Source organism: Onychostoma macrolepis, chromosome 12, assembly GCF_012432095.1.
Source record: "Onychostoma macrolepis isolate SWU-2019 chromosome 12, ASM1243209v1, whole genome shotgun sequence".
NCBI lineage: Eukaryota > Metazoa > Chordata > Actinopteri > Cypriniformes > Cyprinidae > Onychostoma > Onychostoma macrolepis.
The window spans coordinates 29,131,789-29,155,463 of NC_081166.1; the positions used below are offsets into that span (position 1 = coordinate 29,131,789).

At 37.6% G+C, this 23,675-nt stretch overlaps 2 protein-coding genes across 2 annotated transcripts; one reads left to right on the plus strand and one right to left on the minus strand.

The window, feature by feature from the left end:
• Positions 1-1,561, plus strand: rasd1 (RAS, dexamethasone-induced 1). Its single transcript, XM_058792754.1, has 2 exons — positions 1-331; positions 506-1,561. Exons 1-2 carry the CDS (start codon positions 61-63, stop codon positions 1,030-1,032), a joined length of 798 nt encoding a protein of 265 aa, XP_058648737.1. The 5' UTR covers positions 1-60; the 3' UTR covers positions 1,033-1,561.
• A 1,431-nt stretch (positions 1,562-2,992) lies between these two features.
• Positions 2,993-4,263, minus strand: med9 (mediator complex subunit 9). The gene is made up of 2 exons (XM_058792764.1): positions 4,124-4,263; positions 2,993-3,932 (listed from the first exon to the last, which is right to left on the minus strand). The coding sequence occupies exons 1-2, from the start codon at positions 4,198-4,200 to the stop codon at positions 3,713-3,715; spliced, it is 297 nt and encodes a 98-aa protein (XP_058648747.1). The 5' UTR covers positions 4,201-4,263; the 3' UTR covers positions 2,993-3,712.
• Between the last annotated feature and the right edge of the window lie 19,412 nt (positions 4,264-23,675).

Consider the following 23,675-nt stretch of genomic DNA (forward strand, 5'->3'; position numbering starts at 1 on the left):
GCTAAGAAACAACCAGATATTCTTCATCAGTCCGGCTCAGACCCGCTCACACACCGAAACATGATTAAGAAAATGAGTCCCTCTGAGAACGAGTTTGACATCCCTGCGAAAAACTGCTACAGGATGGTCATTCTCGGATCCACCAAAGTTGGCAAGACGGCGATAGTGTCTCGCTTCTTGAACGGACGCTTCGAGGAGCAGTACACGCCGACCATAGAGGACTTTCACAGGAAACTCTACAGCATTAAAGGAGATGTATACCAGCTGGACATTTTGGATACCTCGGGGAATCACCCGTTCCCAGCTATGAGGAGACTATCCATTCTCACAGGTAAATATCAAGTCCTGTCTCGTGAAAAAAAAAAAAATGTGTATAAATGGTACGCCAAACATAAACTTGTGCTACTGACACGCACTTTCATGAGATCAAGTTGAAATATCAGACCGATTTTGACTAAGCATTAGACTGCATTTCTAATCTCTCCCTTTATTCTTTTGGCCACAGGTGATGTTTTCATCCTGGTTTTCAGTCTGGACAACCGCGAGTCGTTTCATGAGGTGCAGCGGCTCAAGCAGCAGATCTACGAGACCAAGTCCTGCCTTAAAAACAAGACCAAAGAGAACGTGGACGTTCCCCTGGTCATCTGCGGGAACAAAGGCGACCGCGAGTTTTACCGTGAAGTTCAGCGCGAGGAGATCGAGCAGCTGATCGCCGGCGACGAGCAGTGCGCGTACTTTGAGATCTCCGCCAAGAGGAACACTAACGTGGACCAGATGTTCCAGAGACTCTTTACCCTTGCAAAACTGCCCAACGAGATGAGCCCTGACCTCCATCGCAAGGTGTCCGTGCAGTACTGCGACATTCTGCACAAGAAGTCCCTCCGAAACAAGAAGATCAAGGACGGCGACGCGTACGGCATCGTTGCGCCTTTTGCGCGCCGTCCAAGCGTGCACAGTGACTTGATGTACATCAAAGAGAAGACGATAGGAGGCGGCCAGGCGAAGGACAAAGAGAGATGCGTTATCAGCTAAAACCCGAGCCGCTTCCAGCGCTGCTGCGGTCATTCTTATGGGATGCAGCCGTCTCGCTGCAGTCTCTTGGCAGAGGGAGTTGTGCCTGTTGCGGTGACTCCGGATAAATCGCTTTCGCACCGGCGGTAGAAGTCATCGGCTTGAGCTCTCACCTCGCGACGTGGAAGCGCATGTTATGCTCGCTCGCGAGATCTCCTGTACAGAATAAAAACCGACTTTGTTCTGTTCAGTCAGAGCGCTCTGTGATGTGGCTTATCAACTCCATGCTTCAAATGTGCTTTCTTAGAACATTTGCCTTGTTGAGTGCTGAAGGGAGAACGCGGAGTTGAGTTGCAATGTCAGCTGTTTACATTTTTATTTTTATTTTTTGGTTAGATTCGATCACAAAGAAATCAACTTGAATGTTTTATTGCAATTTGAACAATTTTTTTATTGTCAATGAATGTATATTTATTCTTCTATGTCGATGTTGAATTTTGACACATGGAAAATAAAATCATTTCTCAAGAACGTGCACGTTTCCTCGTTACTTTTCAGAGACTTAGAAGACATTTCTTTAGTTTCCCACACACCCACGACTGCAAACTAGTAGCTAAATCCAAAGTAGTCAATACATAAGCTTTAAAACTGCAGAATAATATGGAAATAACTAGAACGCTCAATGTACTGTCGTTTGTATGTGTGCACACTAGACACCTCCTTGATCTATTATGTCTTGGAATGAGGCGGGAGCAAATAAAAAAATAATAATAATAATATATATATATATATATATATGGTTTCATATTATCTGAAAGCTTGAAGAAAGCTTGTTCCAAATATAAGGAGGCTCAAACTATACTGTCATTGTACACACTTGATACCAATAAAACACAGATGGTAATTCATCTATTCTCTGAGCACATTAAAAATGGTTTCATGATATATCTGAAAGTTTGCAGATAAAGGCCAATGAGTATAAACATTCCAGGTATGTTCCTTAAAACTGCAGAATAATTAGAAAATACCTTACAGAATTCTTAAACTATTGTCTTTCGTTGTGTACACACTTGACAGCAAAGCAAAACCTGCTTGGAATGAGGAAGTATTGTCTCTGAACACATTAAAGCATAGTTTCATCCAAGCATGCAGCTAAAGATCATCTTTTCTGAAAACTGCAGAATAATATCAAAATACTTTCTAGGAAGCTCAGGCTATTGTCTTTTGTTGCGTACACACTTGGCGCCAAGCAAAAACAGCTTGGAATGAGACCTGAATATTGTTTTATCATCCAAACTTGCAGCTAAAGCTCATCCAGAGTATAAATATTCCAAATATATGCTTGAACACTGCAGAGTTATCTGCAAATACCTTCTAGGATACTCAAACTATTGTCTTTTGTTGTGTACACTTGGCACCAAGCAAAAACAGCTTGTCACCCATCTGTTGTGGCTTGGAATGAGACCTGAATATTGTTTCTAAACATTAAAAAAATATATGATTTCATCCAATTTGCAGATAAAGCTCGTCTTGTGTATAAATATTCCAAATATATGCTTTAAAACAGTGGTGTAATGTGAAAATATCTTCTGAGATTCTCAAATTGTTGTCATTTGTATGTTGTGGACACACTTGACTCCAAGAAAACTGAGTAATCTATTATGGCTTGGAATTAGGCCTCAATGTTGTCTCTAAAAATATGGTTATACCAAACTGAAAGCTTGCCGCTAAATCCCATTTTAAATATTCCAGGTACAACCTATAAACTGCACAATAATATGAAAATATCTTTTAGGATTCTCAGACTATTGTCTGTTGTTGGGTAATAAAAAAACAAACAAACAAGACTTGCAATTGACTAATCTATGCTTGGAATGAGGCCCCAATTTTGTCTTTGAACACATCTTTGAGCTCATCTTGAGCAGAAATATTCCAGATACACTCGATACATATTGTGGCCAATGTGTATTAGAGAAAAACATTTATTTCATAATGATATTTCCCCCCATTTTAAATTCTTATTATCCAATGAAAGGTTAGATTTTTAAAATAAAATATCAAAAGGATTAACAACGCAGATTAAATTTCACAGCCGCCCTTTGATCATATTTACTAAAGGTGCCGATATTTTTGGCCATGACCGTATATGCTTGAAAACCACAGTAATCTGAAAATGTCTTCTTAGATGCTCAAACTATTGTCTACTGTTGTGCACACACTTGAATGAGCACATTAAAATCTGCACCTAAAAGTATAAATATTCCAGATATAGCCTTTAAAACTACAGAATAACCTGAAAATACCTTCTAGGGTGCTTCAAAATGCCATTTCACTCATTTATTATGGCTTCAGTAAGACCCAAAATATAGTTTCAGGTCACACATTAAATATGATTTTACATTGAAATGCAAGTAAAAACCTCTATTAAAGAAGTGATTTAATTTAACGCACAACTATGACAAAGGTGAAGTATACAGAATCCAGTCACTGATTACAAGCACGCAATCTTTCATATGCTATTCCCAAAGTAAAGACAAAATTTTTCATACAAATAATAAAAAAATAGAGCAATATTACAAATATAAGAGTCGCATCAGTGAATCGGTGTCGCCTCTAGCGGTGGGTCAGTTAGTTAAACACCAGCATGGACAGGCAATCGTGTAAACAGTGGTTCGTGTTTGTTTTTTGAATGGTTTCAGTCTCAGGAGGGTTTGGGGATGTCAAACATGCACAGGCTCTTGTATTTCTGCAGAAGCTGGTTCTTGGTCTGGACCTGTTCTCTGAGCGTGCGCAGTCTGCTCTCCTGCAGCGCGGGACTCATGTCGATCCCCGGCATCGCCGCGATCTGCTCCCGAGCCTCCTGGATCTTCGTCTTCAGTTTGTTCAGCTCCTGGTGGACGTCGGGGCTGTCTTTGTCCATGCTGTTGACAGGTGAACGCAGACAGGACGATAAAATTGAGCGACGCCAAACACACAAGCTGTTGTTTACACAGAGCCGACGGTAACAAGTGTGAGAACATAGCGAAATATGCCTTCATTTTGATTAAATCAGCATCGAGACATGCTCATTCTGTGCCTTGAAACATAAAACAGAAGAATATTTACTTCTCACCATTTTATTACGTCGTGAATGATAGGCAAAAAGGAATAATCTTCAGCCTCCTCAACAACCGCTACAGCAGACGCCATGTTTTCACGCAGGGCTTATACGTCATCAACGCGCGTCAACGTCTCTGCGTAAACAACGTCACGATGCCTCTGTTTTTATCTGTTTTAGAAATTATCTATATATGTCCATTTGTTTGTCTGCCTATATTATATTATATGTTTCTCTTCATGCAGGGAAAGTTTACAGAGAACAGTGAAACAAACTAACCAATAAATAAAACATTGATTAAAATAATAAATAAATAATAAAAGTTGATTTAAATAAATAATACAATAGCTCATTCTGCTCTAATATGTACTTTATTCGTGCTTTTATTGACCTCAATCTGAGACGCTCAGCACATGATTGATTGTGGGAAAAAGCAAACATTAGTACGCATGAAGTTTTCACACAGCCTCCATTGTGTGTCCAGACAGCGTTTTCTGGTCTAGAAAGAAACAATCGCTGCTCATTATTTGACCATGATAATGTTTTGGTTGTTGTTATTGGCTGATTTATGTCTTGCTCATCCGCTGAAGTTGAGATGCGTCCAACATAACAAAAGATCTTCCCAAATCCTTCCAGGAAACCTAATAACTATGGCATGCATTGACAGATATGTGTTGTTGTCCTCTATTAACCCTTCATCACACTCTGGCCCTTTGCTCTGAATATCTTCAGTCACATTATATTGATCAAGGCCTGAACTGCATTCCTAGATTTGGAGATGTTTGCTTTGGCATTCCTGTAGCCTAATATTGATTTTCATAATCGGTGTCCCAGATATGAATGCTATGAAAAAGTTAATCGTACACCAGGTTTTGTCTGTTTGTGTATGTATTCTTATGGCGGATCTGTGACTGTATGTTTGCCATTATATTCTCATAAATGGACTGTACAGAGTAAATCGCCAATGTTTCATATTTCATGTCAGTTTTTGATAGATCTCAAACATTCACAGTGCTGTGCATCGATCAGAATGAGACTTTTCTGTCAGTGCCATGAATAGATGCACTTTTATTGAATATGAATGCATGATTAATTAAGTGTCTCTCACTTTGACCTCAGACGTCTGTGATTCCCAACGAGGAAACCTTTTAAATTTGCTTTGTTAAACTTATGAGCAGAAATGAAAATGATCATTCAAATATATATATAAACTGTATTTTCCTTCTCTTTAATGCAGATTGCTTAGTTTAGACAAACAGACACACAATAAATGATTGTTTTGTAAGAAACAGAAAGAAGTCTTTAAATTCTGTTTGCAGGCTTTGTTTATTATCTTGCTTTCATTTTATTATGTTCAACTAATAAAAAATGACAAACATGTTTTCTTTACTTTGTTATGTAACTTAGACAAGTCTGTTTTGCTCTGTAAAGCAGATATTTATTCATGGAACAAGTGAGGCATTCAGGCATGTTCATAACAATCTAACTGAATTTGAGGTCAAATGAAAACACAAATTTCAGTTATAGTGATTAGTGTAAACATGATATTCTAAAAATAGAGTTTAATTTTAGTCTCAGGAGTGTTTGCATCACACAGGATGCCTAGTTGTTATTGAAAAGGGAATTACGAGTGATTGTTGTTGTTTAGCTGCTATAATAAGGAATTCCAGGTATAGATGCTTTAATAATAATAATAACTTGATTTTATATAGTGCCTTTAAAAGTTGCTTTCTCAACATGTTTTATAACACAGGCAAAACACACATACACACACAAACAAGGCAATAAAATAGACACTAAATTAAACAAACTGGCAAAATTGAAGCAGTTATCAAGTAAAAACAACAGTTAATGCATTTCCAATGAAATCTTCCACTCTCAAGAAACAGCAGTTCCCAAAGAGGCTTTGGAATCAGTCAAAAGTATGTTTACAGTTTTATTAATATTAAGAATTTATTTTATTTATTTATTTATTCCATGTTCTACAACACACCAAATATATGATCTATTATTATTTATTTTTCTCAATGAATTTAAATAATTTCAAATGCTGAATTTAAAACAGTAAAACTCATTTTAAACATTAACCAGAGTTTCAAGCAACAGAAAATCAACAGAAACCATACTTGATTATTTCTTAGGAATTGCAACATATAAAACACACGTGACAACATGCCCCATAAAAAGTACCTGACATAAAAAGTAATCTAAAATCTTTTTTTTTTTTTTTTTATAAATCTTTTAGTTTAGAAGTTTATTTATTTATTTTTTTTAAATCTGGAGGTGTGTGTGTGTGTGTGTGTGTGTGTGTGAGAGAGAGAGAGAGAGAGAGAACATCCTGTCAGCTCACAGTAAGGTGTTGCTGTGTTTGTTGAACAGCGTGATTGTTCTAATGTGATGGTTAGCAAACCCTCAGAACACGTGCTCCATCATCAGTTATTATTCATTAATGATGCCTCCTCCATCACTTCTCACACTGGCTTGTCATTAACAGGATGTTTTGATGGAAGCACATTGTTTGCCAATCATGTTTCCTCATTGCAATATTCTGTCTGATCCGTTCTGGAAAAAAGCAAAATCAATACTTCCGTCTGTTTGCTTGTTATGCCACTGAGATGATGAAACCACATCATACACTGGATCACATATTATAATGCTTCATGTTTTGTAAGATTGTAAGATGTTGAAGTGTGTTGTCGTGCTGCAAAAAGAATAATTCTACTTGTTTTCTTTAAAAGAAAGAAAGAAACAAAAATCAAAGTTACAATGGAAGTGAATGTGGCCAATTTAGAAGCTGATATTAAGCTTATAATTTAATAAAAGTATAAAGGTTAAAAGGTTATAATTTTTACAGACATTTAGAGGTTGTCATGGTGACACATTCGTTATACAGTGGTGTGAAAAAGTGTTGGCCCCCTTCCTGATTTTTAAATTTTTTGCATGTTTGTCACACTTTAATGTTTCAGATCATCAAACAAATTTAAATATTAATCAAAGATAACACAAATAAACACAACATGCAGTTTTTAAATGAAGTTTTTTATTATGAAGGGAAAACAAAATCCAAACCCACATGGCCCTGTGTGAAAAAGAGCTTGCCCCGTCCTATTAAATCATGAAAGAACTGTGATTAACCACATTATTTTAGAAAGCTGAGTTAAATTTCACGAGCCAAACCCAGGCCTGATTACTGCCAGACCTGTTGAATCAAGGAATCACTTAAATAGATCCTGTCTGACAAAGTGAAGCATGTTTAAAGAGCAACACATCATTCTGCAATTTTAAGAAATTCATAGACAGATGAGAAACAAAATAGTTTACATGTATCAGTCTGGAAAGGGTTATAAAGCCATTTCTAAGGCTTTGGGACTCCAGCGAACCACGGTCAGAGCCATTATCCACAAATGGAGAAAACTTGGAACAGCGGTGAACCTTCCCAGGAGCGGCCGGCCTACCAAAATTACTCCAAGAGCGCAAAGATGACTCATCCAGGAGGTCATAAAAGAACCCAGAACAACATCTAAAGAACCGCAGGCCTCACTTGCCTCAATTAAGGTCAGTGTTCATGATTCAACAATAAGAAAGAGACTGAGCAAAAACAGCATCCATGGGAGAGTTCCAAGGCAAAAGCCATTGCTGACCAAAAAGAACACAAAGGCTCGTCTCACATTTGCCAAAAATATCTTGATTATCCCCAAGACTTTTGGGCAAATATTCTGTGGACTGATGCGACAAAAGTTGAACTTTTTGAAAGTGTGTGTCCCGTTACATCTGGCGTAAAACCAACACAGCATTTCATAAAAAGAACATCATACCAACAGTCAAACATGGTGGTGGTAGTGTGATGGTCTGGGGCTGCTTTGCAGCTTCAGAACCTGGATGACTTGCCATAATTGAATTCTTCAAAAACCATGAATTCTGCTCTCTATCAGAAAATCCTGAAGGAGAATGTCCGGCCGTCAGTTCGTGATCTCAAGCTCAAGTGCATTTGGGTTCTGCAGCAGGACAATGATTCCAAACACAGCAGCAAGTCCACCTCTGAATGTCTCAAGAAAAACTAAATGAAGGTTTTGGAGTGGCCAAGTCAGTCTGGACTTAAATCCAACTGAAATGCTGTGGCATGACCTTAAACAGTCCATTCATGCTCGAAAACCCTCCAATGTGGCTGAATTACAACAATTCTGCAAAGAAGAGTAGGCCAGAATTCCTCCACAGCGCTGTAACAGACTCATTGCCAGTTATCGCAAACGCTTGATTGCAGTTGTTGCTGCAAAGGGTGGCACAACCAGTTATTAGGTTTAGAGGACAAGCTCTTTTTCACACAGGGCCATGTGGGTTTGGATTTTGTTTTCCCTTCATAATAAAAAACTTCATTAAAAACTGCATGTTGTGTTTACTTGTGTTATCTTTGATTAATATTTAAATTTGTTTGATGATCTGAAACATTAAAGTGTGACAAACATGCAAAAAACAAAAAAAACAAAAATCAGGAAGGGGTTAGTATATACTTTTTCACACTACTGTATATATATATATATACATCCATTATATAAAGTTGGATATAAGTCTATAAGTCTTGCAGATATAAGTAAGTAAATTTCCAATTTCAGAAAACAAAAAACAAATAAAGATGCACAAAAAATGACACAAAAAATAAAAAATAAAACTTTTAAAAAACTATATAGATATTAAAAACAAAAAAATGGCAAAATTACACAAAAATAAATACAAACTTTTTAAAAAACCTTAAAAAATTACAAAATTATGCACAACAAAAAATAAAGAATAAACTTTTTTTTTTTTAAATAGACATTAACAACTAATAAAAATTACACAGAACAAAATTAACTACTAAAACTAAAAAAGAAACCCTATAAAAACTAATAAAAATTTAAAACTAAAACCTTTAAAAATTAGACATTAAAATCTTATTTTAAAAAAAGGACAAAAATTACACACAACAAAATTAAAAAGAAAACAGAATATATATAAAATAAAAATGATAAAATAACACAGCTCTTGTAATGTGAGTCAACTGAGTCACATTTTATATCTATTTCTTTCTTTCTTGTGACTTTTACTCATTTAGGGCAATGAATGTGCATGCAACATTTCAACACACACATATATCTCTGTTATATTAAGTTGGATCTTTACAAAAGAAAAGATTAGCAACTGATTTTGTTCACACCAACATTATGTTAACACACATATTGTTTATTTATTTTTTTAAAGAAAAGGAAGCAAAGGTGGAAATTATTTTTTGTGGTAATCGACTTAAATGTGACCCTGCCTAGACAACAAAAGCAGTCATGAGTAGCACAGGTATATTTGTAGCAATAGCCATTGTATGGGTCAAAATTATATATTTCTCTATCATGTTCCATGAAGATATTTTGTCAATTTCCTTAAGTAAACATATCAAAACTTAAATTTTGATTAGTAATATGCATTGCTAAGAACTTCATTTGGACAACTTTAAAGGCGCTTTTCTCAATATTTAGATTTTTGTTGTTGTTTTTTTTTGCACCCTCAGATTCCAGATTTTCAAATAGGTGTATCCCAGCCAAATATTGTCCAAATATCCAAATATCTTAACAAACCATGCATCAATGGAAAGCTCAATTTAAAAAAAATGACCCTTATGACAGGTTTTGCAGTCAAGGGTCACAAATGTTGTCGACTGAACAACTGAACCCTGAACAGTCTAAAATAATGAAGTAGTTTAAAATAGTTTGCCGACAGTGATGCAGACCAAGTTCAGACATGCAAGCTCGGTCTCATGTCCTTCAGGGGAGTGTCAGTCACATGAAAAGGTGAGGAAACAGATTGTACTGTACTGACATCGACCTTCTCTTCTGGCTTCAATGACATTTGAGTTGACGCCTAGATTACCACATCACGCCGATCTTTTGTTTGGAGGGAGAGACTTTGGAGAGCTGTGTTTAGTTGAAACCTCCCTAGACAAATTTACTAGACTAATTCACAGTCAATAGGAACTCTGGAAACCTTGAGCAAAGAATTTGTTTATTGGAAAATGACTCTTATGCAACACAAAAGGAATCTGAAGCATATTAATAATTGAGTGCAATATGTGGAATGTGCTAGAAAAGCATTGGCAAAAAGTTAATAAGACTTCACGCCTACTCTTACAGTTTTAAGAGTGGCCTGAATTTGAGGTCAGGTCAAGACAGCAATGAGGGGAAAAACAAGTTGTTCACTTTTTTTTTTCTCCAGCTGCTTATTAAATGTTCTATCTGTGCGGTTTCACACTTCATTGCTTTGCAGCATCCGCTTCCTGACGCTTTAGATCCAAGAAAGCTCTGGTCTGAGTCTGTCTTAATCATAAACCAGCTACTGACAGCTCAGCTAAACACAGTGACCGCATTAGTGACCGTTTGTTCCATTAATGGCACCCGTCAATCTTTGACCGACCTGCAAAAGAGTGAGTTTAAAACCCAGATGACATGCTTGCATCAAATCTTCATCCTGTTAGTGTATTTAAAACTGTAGTAAAAACTATAGTTTGGGGTGTAATGCATTACCAAGTAAATAATTACTGTAATTTAATTTAATTACTTTTACCTTGAAAAGTTCATTCTTACTTGTTCTGCAATTTAATTACAGTTGCTTCTGACGTAATTGCATTTTGGTCAGTCCTAGAATAATTCATGCAATTTTATTTGAAGGAATTAAAAGAGGCGTTTCCATCCCATTCTTTTATTATTTAACTGGTCGAGGCTGAAGATGTAATTAGTAGCTAGTAATTAATGACTTTTTAGAGTAACTTACCCGACTTACCCTGATAGTATCTCAATAATGCTAAAATTACACTGCTTTTGTGTTGTGGGTCAATTTGAACCACATTTGATTTTTGAACTGCTTGAAATGCTTGTTAAGCTATTTATTTAATCTTGTAATATTGTGGGTCATGAATTTTCATGCAAAGATTCAACAGTGTTTTGAAAAGGCTGTACAAATTTGCTTATTACAGTTGGTTCACATGCAATTCACCAAAAAAACATTGCTTTGAAAAAATCGTGTAGAAAAACCTTTATTGTAGCTTATCAAATACTAAATAGAAAATATAGTGCTTCATACATGTGAATAATTCATAGGTGCATCGGGTAAAAGTATCCCACCTCAATAGCGGCAAAAGTGTTTTGCAATGCAATATGAACACGATAAGTACACTGTACTTATTTTCTGATGTAAGCACATAGTAGTTAATGAAGTGGGACCTATTTGTATAATAAACCTGACTTGTGTGTAAATGACTGTTGACTGTGTTTCTCTTTTGTAAGTCGCTTTAGATAAAAGCATCTGCTAAATGCAAGCTTGCATAATGTAAATGTATATGAATCTCATTCTCAGCATCACTGATGAGACGAGCTGGTCTGAGTCCATCGGCTGATCTGCACACGTCACAAAAACACTTGTGTAGTGGCTTAATGTGAGGAATATTCCACATATGCATCTCCAAATGCAGCTCTGGAGAAATAAAACCTAGTTAAATCGGTTTGAGATGTTTTCTACAATATCGATTGAGTCTGATCACGTCACTAATGTAAGTGAAGATGAGATAATCAGTCTTACAGTTCAGATTAAACTGTTATTATGTTACTGGCAACTCTAAAAAGTTACTTTTGATCAGAGCAGATGAAGAGAGCAATGTTGGAAAGTAACCAACAACATGCAGAGATGTCTTTAAAAAAAACAAACATTCAGATTTGATCATTGAACATTTTTCAATATATTCACATAGAAAACAGCTATTATAAATTGAAATAATTTTTCAAATTTTTTACTGTATTTTCAATCTAATAAATGCAGCCTTTGTGAGCAGAAGAGACCTATTTCAAAAACATTAAAAATCTTACAGAACCCAAACGTTTGTATGGTAGTGTAGTTTATGAATTTCAGCAAAATATGATAATATAATCAGTATATGATGAGGCCTATTTTCTTATCTGGCACAATGACAATAAATGTGACCCTGGAGCACAAAACCAGTCTTAAGTCGCTGGGGTATATTTGTAGCAATAGCCAAAAATACACTGTATGGGTCAAAATTATAGATTTTTCTTTTATGCCAAAAATCATTAGGATATTAATTAAAGATCATGTTACATGAAGATATTTTGTAAATTTCGTACCGTAAATGTATCAAAACCTAATTTTTGATTAGTAATATGCATTGCTAGGAATTCATCTGAACAACTTTAAAGGTGATTTTCTCAATATTTAGATTTTTTTGCACCCTCAGATTCCAGATTTTCAAATAGTTGTATTTCAGCCAAATATTGTCCGATCCTAACAAACCATACATCAACGGAAAGCTTATTTATTCAGCTTTCAGATGAAGTATAAATATAAATTTCGGAAAATTGACACTTAAGACTGGTTTCGTCGTCCAGGGTCACAAATACTTACCAGTGTGCTTTATTGAGTTCTTATCATCTTCTCTGATGTGGAGTGATTACATTTTTTATATTTTTTTAGGCACAGCATTAAATTAGAAATGTATAGATTTATCAAAATTATTACAGAAATGTAATGTATTAAATACAGAGTGAGCCATTTCTATGTAAATTGTGCTGTTGAACCTATAAAGCTAATCACGTCACTAATGTAAGTGAAAATGAGATAATCAGTCTTACAGTTCAGTTTAAACTGTTATTATGTTACTGGCATGTTATTTACTCTCCAGATCCAACTTTTCCTCTCATTTAGCACTTACTGAGGGTTCATTTGAGTCTGGGCACCAAAGATTCCTGCTCCCCTCCTTAAAATCCAGCTCGGACCAGCACGGAGTTCAGTGCGGGGATTTCTTGAATAATGTTTGAGAAATGCATAGTTTAGTTTAGTTAAGTTGAATACTTAACAAATTTTAAGGTACTAATTGCAACATTATTTTTTACAATGAATATGATTAGTGTTTAATTATTCCATTTTAATTTTAGCATACTTTAAATATAAAAAAATAATCATTTATTTCCAAGTAGCAAAAAAAAAATTATTATTATTTTTTTTTTTTAGGTTAATTATAATATTCTTGTTGCATGGATGATCTAGCTGCTGGACCAGAGGTGATGATCACCAGCACAAAATACTGATCAAACAATCTGGTTAAAGCACACAATCCTCCTGAACTAAACACACACTGGTGACTTGTGCTGCTGTTTTTCAGCAGGGTAATTACCATCGGTTACATAAGCTCACAAAACTCACTCACCCAGGCCAGATTCCGGAGGTTTCTCTCTAATTTCCATTAAGAGTCCATAAATTGGATCTGTGTTGTGGCAGGCAGGACCGGCGGACATGCCAGTCTTCGCAGGCACCTCCACAGCACACACACTGTCTGATTGTATTCAGACTCTCCTTTCGCTTCTCCATGACGTGTGTGAGCAGATTTTCTGTTTCTGGCACTGTAGTCGTGAAATAGTTTGCTGTTTTTCCAGACTTTGAGTGAGTGTGTGCATCTGCATATGATGCCCTCTTTACGTACTGTATGTACATGCAATGAGTTCCAATGAAAAATTGTTTTTGTTTAAGCACACGAGTGTATATATTTCTAAAAGTAAGTAAATCGTTCATAAACCATGCATATGTAAATTGCAGCATTAGGTTCAATAGGACAATTAACATAGAAATGGCTTACTGCATCATTTATACACTTTGTATTTAAGACATTACATTTCAATAATAATTTTGATAAATCTATAAATTGCAAATTTAATGCAGTGCCTATGAATAAATATTAATATGGAAAATGTTATCACTCCACAATGTAGCTGCTATCAGAGAAGAACGAATGCAGCCAGAATACCAGTGAAAATATACAATATTTAACTTTCAGTAAAACCTCAATAAAGCACACTGGTAAGTATTTATTATTATTGTGCCAGATAACAAAATAGGCCTCATCATTAATGCCGACTGTCTTATAATATTTTTCTGAAATTCTTAAATTACATTACTGTACAAAAGTTTGGGGCCAGTACGTTTTTTAATGGTTTTTTTTAAATAGGTCTCTTCTGCTCACCAAGGCTGCATTTATTTGATAAAAATACAGTAAAAAAATTGGAAAATTATTTCAATTTAAAATACATGTTTACTATGTGAATATATTACAAAATGTACTTTACTCCTGTGATCAAATCTGAATATTCAGCATCATTACTCCAGTCTTCAGTGTCACATGATCTTCAGAAATCATTCTAATATGCTGATTTGCTGCTCAAGAAACATTTCTGATTATTATCAGTTGAAAACAGTTGTGCTGCTTCATATTTTTTGTGGAAACCGTGATACATTTTATTTTTCAGGATTCTTTGATAAATAGAAGCTTTAATATTTTTATAAGAACATCCATAATAACGCTTCCTCCAGTGAAAAAGTGCATCTCCTGTTGTCTCTCTCATCAAAATCCAGCCACATATTTGTTTAGAGCTGTTTTGGCTTGTAAACGGTGCTTGATGCAGATTTCTCTCCTGATTCAGACCAGAACACTTTTTCACCGGAGGAAGCGTTATTATGGATTATGGACTCGTATTTAAGCCAGAAGCAGTGGTTTGAAGTTAAACATGTGTGAATGATGGATTTGTTGACTTACAAACACAGCTTTTGTCTTCTCCAGATGTTAACTGATGGACTGGAGTGGTGTGGATTATTGTGATGTTTTTATCAGCTGTTTGGACTCTCATTCTGACGGCACCCATTCACTGCAGAGCATCCATTGCTGAGACACTGATGCAATGCATTTCTCCAAATCTGATGAAGAAACTCATCTACATCCCGGATGGCCTGAGGGTAAATGTTTAGCAAGCTTTCATTTTTGGGTGAACTATTCCTTTAACATAAACTAACAATGAACAATACTTAAAAATCTTAGTTAATTTTGTAAAATTTCAACGTTTAAAAATGCATACAAGTTGTATCTGTTAAAAATGATTTAATGCACTGTTAGCTAATGCATTAAGAAATGAGACCTAACAAACACACAGAAAGTTTTAGTTTGTAGTTAACACTCTTATGTAAAGTGCATTGAAAAAAAAATATTTAAAACCTTGCACCGTTTCAAATAAGGAACCATATGAAAATATTATTAGATTTATATGAAAAATTAATCATCTCAATAATAAAAATGCAAAACCAAAGCATTTTCTCTCCTGCTTTCAGACTTTGTGAAGTCTTGTTACTCTTTCATTACGTGCCTCTTTTATTAATGTTCTCAATTTGCTTTCTGCTCCTTTGCCGATCTATCTTTCTACACAAACTCTTATGTAACAGTGTTCAGAGGGAGGGTTTCAAGTTTCCTTCGATTGCCATCTCCACGTGGAGGGTCCAGAAACATGTGTTCGGGCGAGTGCATGTGCGAGGAAACGGAAGGCTAGACTGATTGAAATGGACCTCCTTTGATGGTATCACAAATAAATTGGATTATTTCATGCTATATTTGTATTTGTTTGTGTGGTCGTGTTGTATGAGTAAGAAGGGTTGTACATCTAAACACTATTATTAAGCTATAAATACCATGCAAAGCTAAGAATAGGCCTATTAAATGATAATTGTTTAGAGGCCTTGCCACCGTCTGAATGAATCCTCAAGGCAGATGACATCAAAAACAACAATTTTATATCAAGGATGTTGCGTTTCTGTGGAGAGATGGGATGTGACACGTTTACGAGCAAAAGAGAGCGAGGGAGGAATATAAGCATGTCAGTCCATGTGACTCATGTACGTATTCTGAGTACGTCAAATGATGTGACTTGCCAAGCAATTCAGTGCCATTTTAGTCACAAAGCACCATCTTTCCCGGAGCACTTATATGAAATCAACAGACGTATACATTATGAATCGCATAAACAAGAATTATTGCTTTTCTGTATGCTTGATACACAGCACAGATGGATGTTTTAAATATTGTCACATTGACCTGCACGTCAGTCTTTGACATAGCAAAAGAGTTAAAGTCATCTCAACCTATCTCTCCTACGCTTAGAAGATGTGATCATCCGGAAAGCATTTGGATGTTATCATATCGCAAATAAGCGCTGTTTTTAAAGGAAAGGTTCACTCAAAAGGCCATCCAAGATGTAGATAAGTTTGTTTCTTCATCAGATTTGGAGAAATGTAGCATTGCATGATCAATAGATCCTCTCCAGTGAATGGGTGCCGTCAGAATAACTGGATATTTTGGACTGTTTTGTCTTGTAAACGGTGCTTGATCTGTGCAGATTTCTCTCCTGATTCAGACCAGACCACTTTTTCACCGGAGGAAGCAGTATTATGGATTATGGAAGCGTATTTTATTTAAAAACATCTTAATGATGTTTTTTTGTTTTTTTCTTACAATCACGCAAGTTTTGTCTTCTCCAGATGTTAACTGATGGACTGGAGTGGTGTGGATTATTGTGATGATTTTATCAGCTGTTTGGACTCTCATTCTGACGGCACCCATTCACTGCAGACCATCCATTGCTGAGACAGTGATGCAATGCTATATTTCTCCAAATCTTGATGTAGAAAGTTTGCATTGTTGGATATAATTATTCTGCAAATTTAGTCGATCATCCAAGTATTACATGCATTTAAAAAAGTTGGAAACAATTTACATAAACACTGCAGAAACAGCAACACTGTATGTTTTATGCTATTCTGAGCCAGACTGACTTTCTCATGTTGTGCTGTTACCATAAGCAGTGAAGTTAAAGTTTAAAGATAAAAGCTTCATATTTGGCCCAAATTATGTCTTAGACTTTGACTGCATGTGCAAAACAATAGAAATTGAATAGACGAGTCATGGGAGTGGTTCTTCAAGCTGTGTTTGTAATTCTGGTTAAAGGAGCAGCAGAAGAATACATATTTACTTTGCTGATTAATTACACACAAGTAAACATGGGCAAAATGTTGCAATGCATAATGCAAACTAAAAGTAATAGTGAGAGTAATAATTTATCAAATTTTCATTGAAATATCTTATATTTTTGGAATGTTGTTTTATATTCATTCTCAGTAACACTTTACAGTAAGGCTCCATTTGTTTACTTAGTCAACCTGAATTATGTTAAATAATTCTAAAGTATTTATGATCTTTATTTACATGATTAAAATCAGAAGTTGTATCTGTTAATATTATTTAATGGGCCTGAACTGACATTTTTATTTCCTAGCATTAACAAAGAATAATAAATACTGTAAAAAATGAATTGCTTATTGTTAATTAATTTTAGTTATGCATTAACTAACATGACCCTATTGTAGTGTTACCAAATGTATTAATGCACTATGATCTAACATGAACAAACCATTAACAACTGTACTTCAACTAATGAACTAATTCACAAAGATTAATAAATATTGTAATAAATGTAAATTAAAATAGTATTAGATTATATATATATATATATATATATATATATATAAATCAATATTTTCAATTATAAAAATGGAAAACTGAAGCATTTTCTCTGCAGATTTCAAAATGTTCATTACGTGCCTCTTTTATTAATGTTCTCAATTTGCTTCCCGCTCCTTTGCTGATCCGTCTTTCTGTTTAAACTCTTATGTAAGAGTATTTTAATAGAAATATATATATCTCTCTGTTATTTCATGTTAACAAAGTGTTGCTACTCTACTCTAAGTGTTGCTAAAACTTCTGATTTTAATAAATGCTGTGGACATATTGTTAGTTATTGTTAACAAATCAGACCTCAATGTAAAGTGCGACCGGGGAGAAACCATCATGGTGAAACATGACAATGTGTCTCTGTGTGTGATTATGTGGGAGTGTGTGCATGTTATTATTTTCATAAAGCTGTGCAGCAATGGATATATTTTGGCCTGCGTGACACTGAGTTTCATTCTGGTTGCATGTGTTTATCTGTTCCTCCAGACAGTGGAAGATAAAATCATCTCTCTCTCTCTGTGTGTGTGTGTGTGTGTGTGTGTGTGTGTGTAGTATCACTGACAGCTGGAGTCCAGTCACTTATCTAATGACCCAGAGAAGTGAAGCACAGACTGCTTTCCCTCAATGACCTTCCCTTGGTACAACAGATTGTCGACACCCACACACACCCACACCCACACACACACACACACACACACACACACACACAGACAGACAGAGTGCTTCAAATACAAATATGATTAACCTACATGCATTAAGAAATGCTCATTTCTGTAAATATGTCAAACAACATCTGTGGAACCGGAAACATAAAACAGCCCAGCAGATCCTTGAGAAAAAGAAGGATACTTTTTATTACTTATTATGTATATAATATACTTTAAAATACTTTAATTGCATGTTCTTTACAATTAAATGAAAATCTATTTTAGTTTACTTTAATATAAATGCATTTATTTGAACTCTGAAGTGCTTTTTTGACACACTTAAATAGAATTTCATAATTACTTAATTTGACTTTGAAGTATGGTTAAAGTGCTGCTGAATGCACTGACAAGCGATTATGCTAAATTAAAATATACTTTAATGTAATTTCTGTTGAAACATGTACTTCATGTATTTAAATGTTTTAAATGTTGTAATTTAAAATATATTAACTTTAAGTGTAATAATGAATAACACACTACAGTCACATGCTTAAGTATGTTAATCGACACACAACAAAATAAGTGTACTTATACATAAAGACAAAATAAGTGTACTTATACATAAAGACAACATAATGATTTAAACTGTACTTAGAAGTAAAACTTTTCATTTAATGTTTTTGCAAGGTGCACTTTTTAAAAGTGTGCTTAAGTGTGTTAAGAAACATAGTCATGAAAGTGTCTCTCACTCACTTATTTCATTAATATTATGTTATCTGCATACACTTTATTTTACAATATCCTTGTTACAAATGTTACAAGTACATATAGTAAAGACATCTTAAAATAAAGTGCAAATCAGTTAAGTGCACATCAAATACAATTAAATGCACGTCTGACCAGTAAACTACATGAAAGACCACCAGTACAACCCACGATTACCTCTGTGAATCAGCCACATCTCTGTTACTACCAATTATCCAGCAAGAACAGCCTGATAATAGCTGTGATCAGCTCTCAATGGAAACACATGCTGTAATTCAATACTGTGCTGTCTGTGAGTGCATCAGATGCAGCTACTGAGATAGTCTTACAGGATCATATCATACATCATTTGATTGTTTATTCTGAACACCATTTATAATCTTAGTGCAGTTGTTTGGCATCAAAAACAGTTTTTCATGGCCCTCAGGCCATCTAAGATGTAGATGAGTTTGACTGGAGTGGTGTGGATTATTGTAATGTTTTTATCAGCTGTTTGGACTCTCGTTCTGACGGCACCCATTCACTGCAGAGCATCCACCGGGGAACAAGTAATGCAATGCTACATTTCTCCAAACCTGATGAAGTCTGGCTCATCACCTCACTGGACAGGTCGAGTGTTGTTGACGTGTAAATGTGCGTGGTGGTGTGTTAATGTTTTAGCTTCTGACGTCGCTGATCCAAAGTTTTCTTAGTATATAAAAGGTTTTTATTCATTCGGGAAGGATGTTTGCCTTCACTGTAGCTAATATCAAGCTTATTTACCATGATTCCTCATGACTTAAAGGTCGAGTTAAGCATAATTTTTGTACAGTTACAGGCATTGTTTATTAGAAAGAAGCAGCGTGCAGTAATGTGCAAAGTGTAACTATTGAATCTGTTTATGTTTCTGTACAGTGTATGAATGTTGTCAACATACTCAAAACCCTTGATCCGCTGCTCCAGAAGAACTGCATAAAGTGCAGTGAGCTTCTCCAGATCATCTCTGAAGAGTCTCAGCATTGATTATCATGACAGAGTCTTGAGCTTTACGTTCTCACAGACTGTGATACTGTGACTTTACACATTCAGCTATAGAGATACAAATGGGTGTGTGTGTGTGTGTGTACTGGTATTCACTATGTTTTGAGGATAAGGATAGTAATACCAATAAATTTTGACCTTGTGGGGACAGTTTTTTTGGTCCCCATGAGCAAAACAGCTTATAATTCATATAGAAGGAAATGTTGTGAAAATCTGAAATAGCAGAAATTTTTGTGTGAGGGGTACTGTTAGGGTAAGAGGATAGAAAAAAACAATTCGTACAGTAGAAAAACCATTACGTCTATGGAAAGTCCCCACAAAAAAAAAAAGGAAACCCGTATGTGTGTGTGTGTGTGAGAGAATGTGTGCGTGTGTGTGTGTGTGTGTGTGTGTGAGGTGGGTGGAGGCTCTGTTTTGTCGTCAGCTCTCTGTCGTTAGCGTAACTGATAGAGTTCTGCACAGGAATGCCAAGTGCTCTGTAATCAAGACTCTTCAGATAAGAGTCCATCAGCACAGCCACTGATTTTAACAGTGCCAAGAACACATGACTTTATCCTTGAAGTGTTTGGACTCTATATATACTGTGTATATATATATATATATATATATATATATTACTGCTGTCACACAATTAATCACGTAAATACATGTAAATACATGTAAATATTTTCAAAATATATACATGCTTGTGTGTGTAATAAATATTAATAAATATATTTTTATAGACATAAGACAAAATGTTACGTAACGTGAGTCAATTTATTATATTTGTTTTAGCTTTTTACAACTTAATTTCACTATTAACAAAACGTCCCAGGTTACGTATGTAACCATGGTTCCCCGAGGGAACAAGACGCCTTGCGTCGATAACGCTTTGGGAACGCCCCTGTGTTCCCACGCTCTGAAACACGTGTGTAATCCGTCCGAGGGAATCCCGGCTGACGTCACCGGCGGAGATGACGTAGCGACCAGGAAGTTATAAAAGCACCTGCGGTGGAGACAGCGGCAGCTTCAAAGTGAAGGAAGCGCTCGCAGGGGTGCAGGAAGTATGGCATGCGACGCAGCGTCTCGTTCCCTCGGGGAACCATGGTTACATACGTAACCTGGGACGTTCCCCTTCGGGAACTCGAGCTGCGTCGATAACGCTTTGGGAACGACAATGCCCACGCCACCATACTGACAAATCCCTGCCTAGTGTGGAACGGCACAGCTTAGGCCGAGAGGACTGAGGAGCCAGGAGTGGCATCAAGGTCAAGGCTGTAGAACCTGACAAAGGTCAGAGGGGTGGACCATCCCGCAGCATTACAGATATCGTGCATTGAAACACCAGATGAGAAGGCCTTAGAGGCCGCCATACCTCTAGTAGAATGAGCCCTGATCCCCAGAGGTGAGGGGAGATCAGAAGACTCATATGCAGTGGTAATAGCATCCACTATCCATCTGCTGAGGGTCTGCTTGTTAGCAGGAAGACCCATCTTATAAGGACCGTAGCACACAAACAGTTGGTCCGACTTTCTCCACAGGGCAGCTCTGTGGACGTATGTGTCCAGTGCTCGCACTGGACACACACAATTAAGCTTTTCCTGGTCAGAATCCCGAAAAGGAGGTGGACAGAATGCCTGAAGAATCACTGGCCGTGGAACCACTGAGGGCACCTTCGGGACATACCCCGGCCTGGGGTACAGAAATGCTCTCGCCATACCAGGCGCAAACTCGAGACATGATGGAGCCACTGACAGGGCCTGCAAATCACCGACTCTCTTCAAGGAAGAGATGGCTAAAAGAAATACAGTCTTGACTGTAAGAAATCTCAAAGGAACCTCTTCCAGGGGTTCGAAGGGAGCTTTAGAAAGGGCCTCTAGAACCACAGCCAAATCCCAAGTCGGCATCCTTGGGCGAACCGGAGGCCTCAGCCTCCTGGTACCCCGGAGAAATCGTGTTACTAACGGGTTCCTCCCTAGAGACTGCTCACCCACAGGGGCGTGGTGAGCAGCAATAGCGGCTGTGTAGACACTCAACGTGGAGGAGGATAACCCTGAGGCAAATCTGTCTTGCAGAAATTCCAACACTGACCCGATAGGGCAAACTACTGGGTCCAGCTGACGGCTGTGACACCAGGAAGTGAACAGTTGCCATTTAGCAGTGTATGATTTCCTCGTAGAGGGAGCTCTGGACTGGAGGATGGTCTCCACAACCTCGTTAGAGAGACCGGATGCTATGAGTTGTGCCCCCTCAGGGGCCACACCCACAGTTTCCACAACTCTGGGCGAGGGTGAAAAATAGTGCGCCCTGCCTGTGAGAGGAGATCCCGCCGGACGGGAATCTCTCATGGAGAGTCTTCTAGAAGGGCTACCAGGTCCGCAAACCATGGACGGCCCGGCCAGTACGGGACTACTAACAAGAGACGAACCCCGTCCCGGCGAACTCTCGCCAGAACTCCCGGGAGCAGAGCAATCGGCGGGAAGGCATACAGACGAAGCCTCGGCCACGTCTGTACCATGGCATCCAGCCCCAGTGGAGCTGGACGAGTCAGAGAGAACCAGAGGGGACATTGTGAGGTCTCTCGAGACGCAAACAAGTCCTCGGTGTGGAGCATCCATTCCCCGGGCCTCAGCCCCTGTCTCGACAGGATGTCTGCCCCCTGATTGAGGTACCCAGGGATGTACACTGCTCTCAAGGAGTGCACAGTTTCCCCTGGGCCCACAGAAGGATCTGGCGCGCCAGCCTGTACACAGACCCCCCTGGCGGTTGATGTAAGAGACCACCGACGTATTGTCTGTGCGAACTAGCACATGATGGCCTCTCAGGTCTGGGAGAAATTGCTTCAATGCTAGAAATACTGCCAGCATCTCCAGGCAGTTGATGTGCCAGCCGAGATGGGGACCTTCCCACAGTCCTTGGGCGGAGCGGCCACTCATGACCGCTCCCCAGCCCATGTCTAAGGCACGTAAGCATCGCCGCGTGACCTTGATCATGCGAAATGGGTTGCCCCTCGGGGAAAACCCTGTGGTCCTGAGCCACCACTGCAAGGGTCTCATGTACAGCAGGCCAAAAGGTATCACGTTGGACGCAGCTGCCATCAGACCCAACAGTTTCTGAAACTGCTTCACAGTGAGTGACTGGCCTTCTCTCACTCTCTTGACTGTCGTGAGGATCGACTCGATACGAGCAGGGGACAGACGTGCCTGCATCGTGGTCGAATCCCACACCACGCCCAGATAAGTGGTCCTCTGTGCTGGAGGAAGCACACTTTTCTTTGCGTTTAGTCTTAAACCCAAGTCTTTCATGTGAGCGAGAACGACATCTCGATGCCGAACTGCTACCTGCTCTGATTGAGCTAGAATCAACCAATCGTCAATGTAATTCAGTATGCGGATGCCCTGGAGTCGCAAGGGAGCCAGAGCAGCATCCACACACTTCGTGAAAGTGCGGGGTGAGAGTGCTAGACCGAATGGAAGAACCCGATATTGGTACGCTTTGCCCCCGAAAGCAAACCTGAGGAACTTCCTGTGTTGAAGAAGGATGGATATATGGAAGTAGGCGTCTTTCAGATCTATAGTCACAAACCAGTCCTCGGACCTGATTTGGGACACGACTTGCTTGATAGTAAGCATCTTGAACTTGAGTCTCATGACTGAGCGGTTCAACAATCGCAGATCTAAAATTGGACGCAACCCCCCATCCTTCTTCGGAACGATGAAGTAACGGCTGTAGAACCCGGACT

Excerpts from the sequence above, each read along its gene's own strand:
- rasd1 (XM_058792754.1), top strand. The coding sequence starts at position 61 with ATGATTAAGAAAATGAGTCCCTCTGAGAACGAGTTTGACATCCCTGCG. Across the intron at positions 332-505 it reads GAGACTATCCATTCTCACAG|GTGATGTTTTCATCCTGGTT; the intron begins GTAAATATCAAG and ends TTTTGGCCACAG.
- med9 (XM_058792764.1), bottom strand. The coding sequence starts at position 4,200 with ATGGCGTCTGCTGTAGCGGTTGTTGAGGAGGCTGAAGATTATTCCTTT. Across the intron at positions 3,933-4,123 it reads ATTCACGACGTAATAAAATG|CATGGACAAAGACAGCCCCG; the intron begins GTGAGAAGTAAA and ends ACCTGTCAACAG.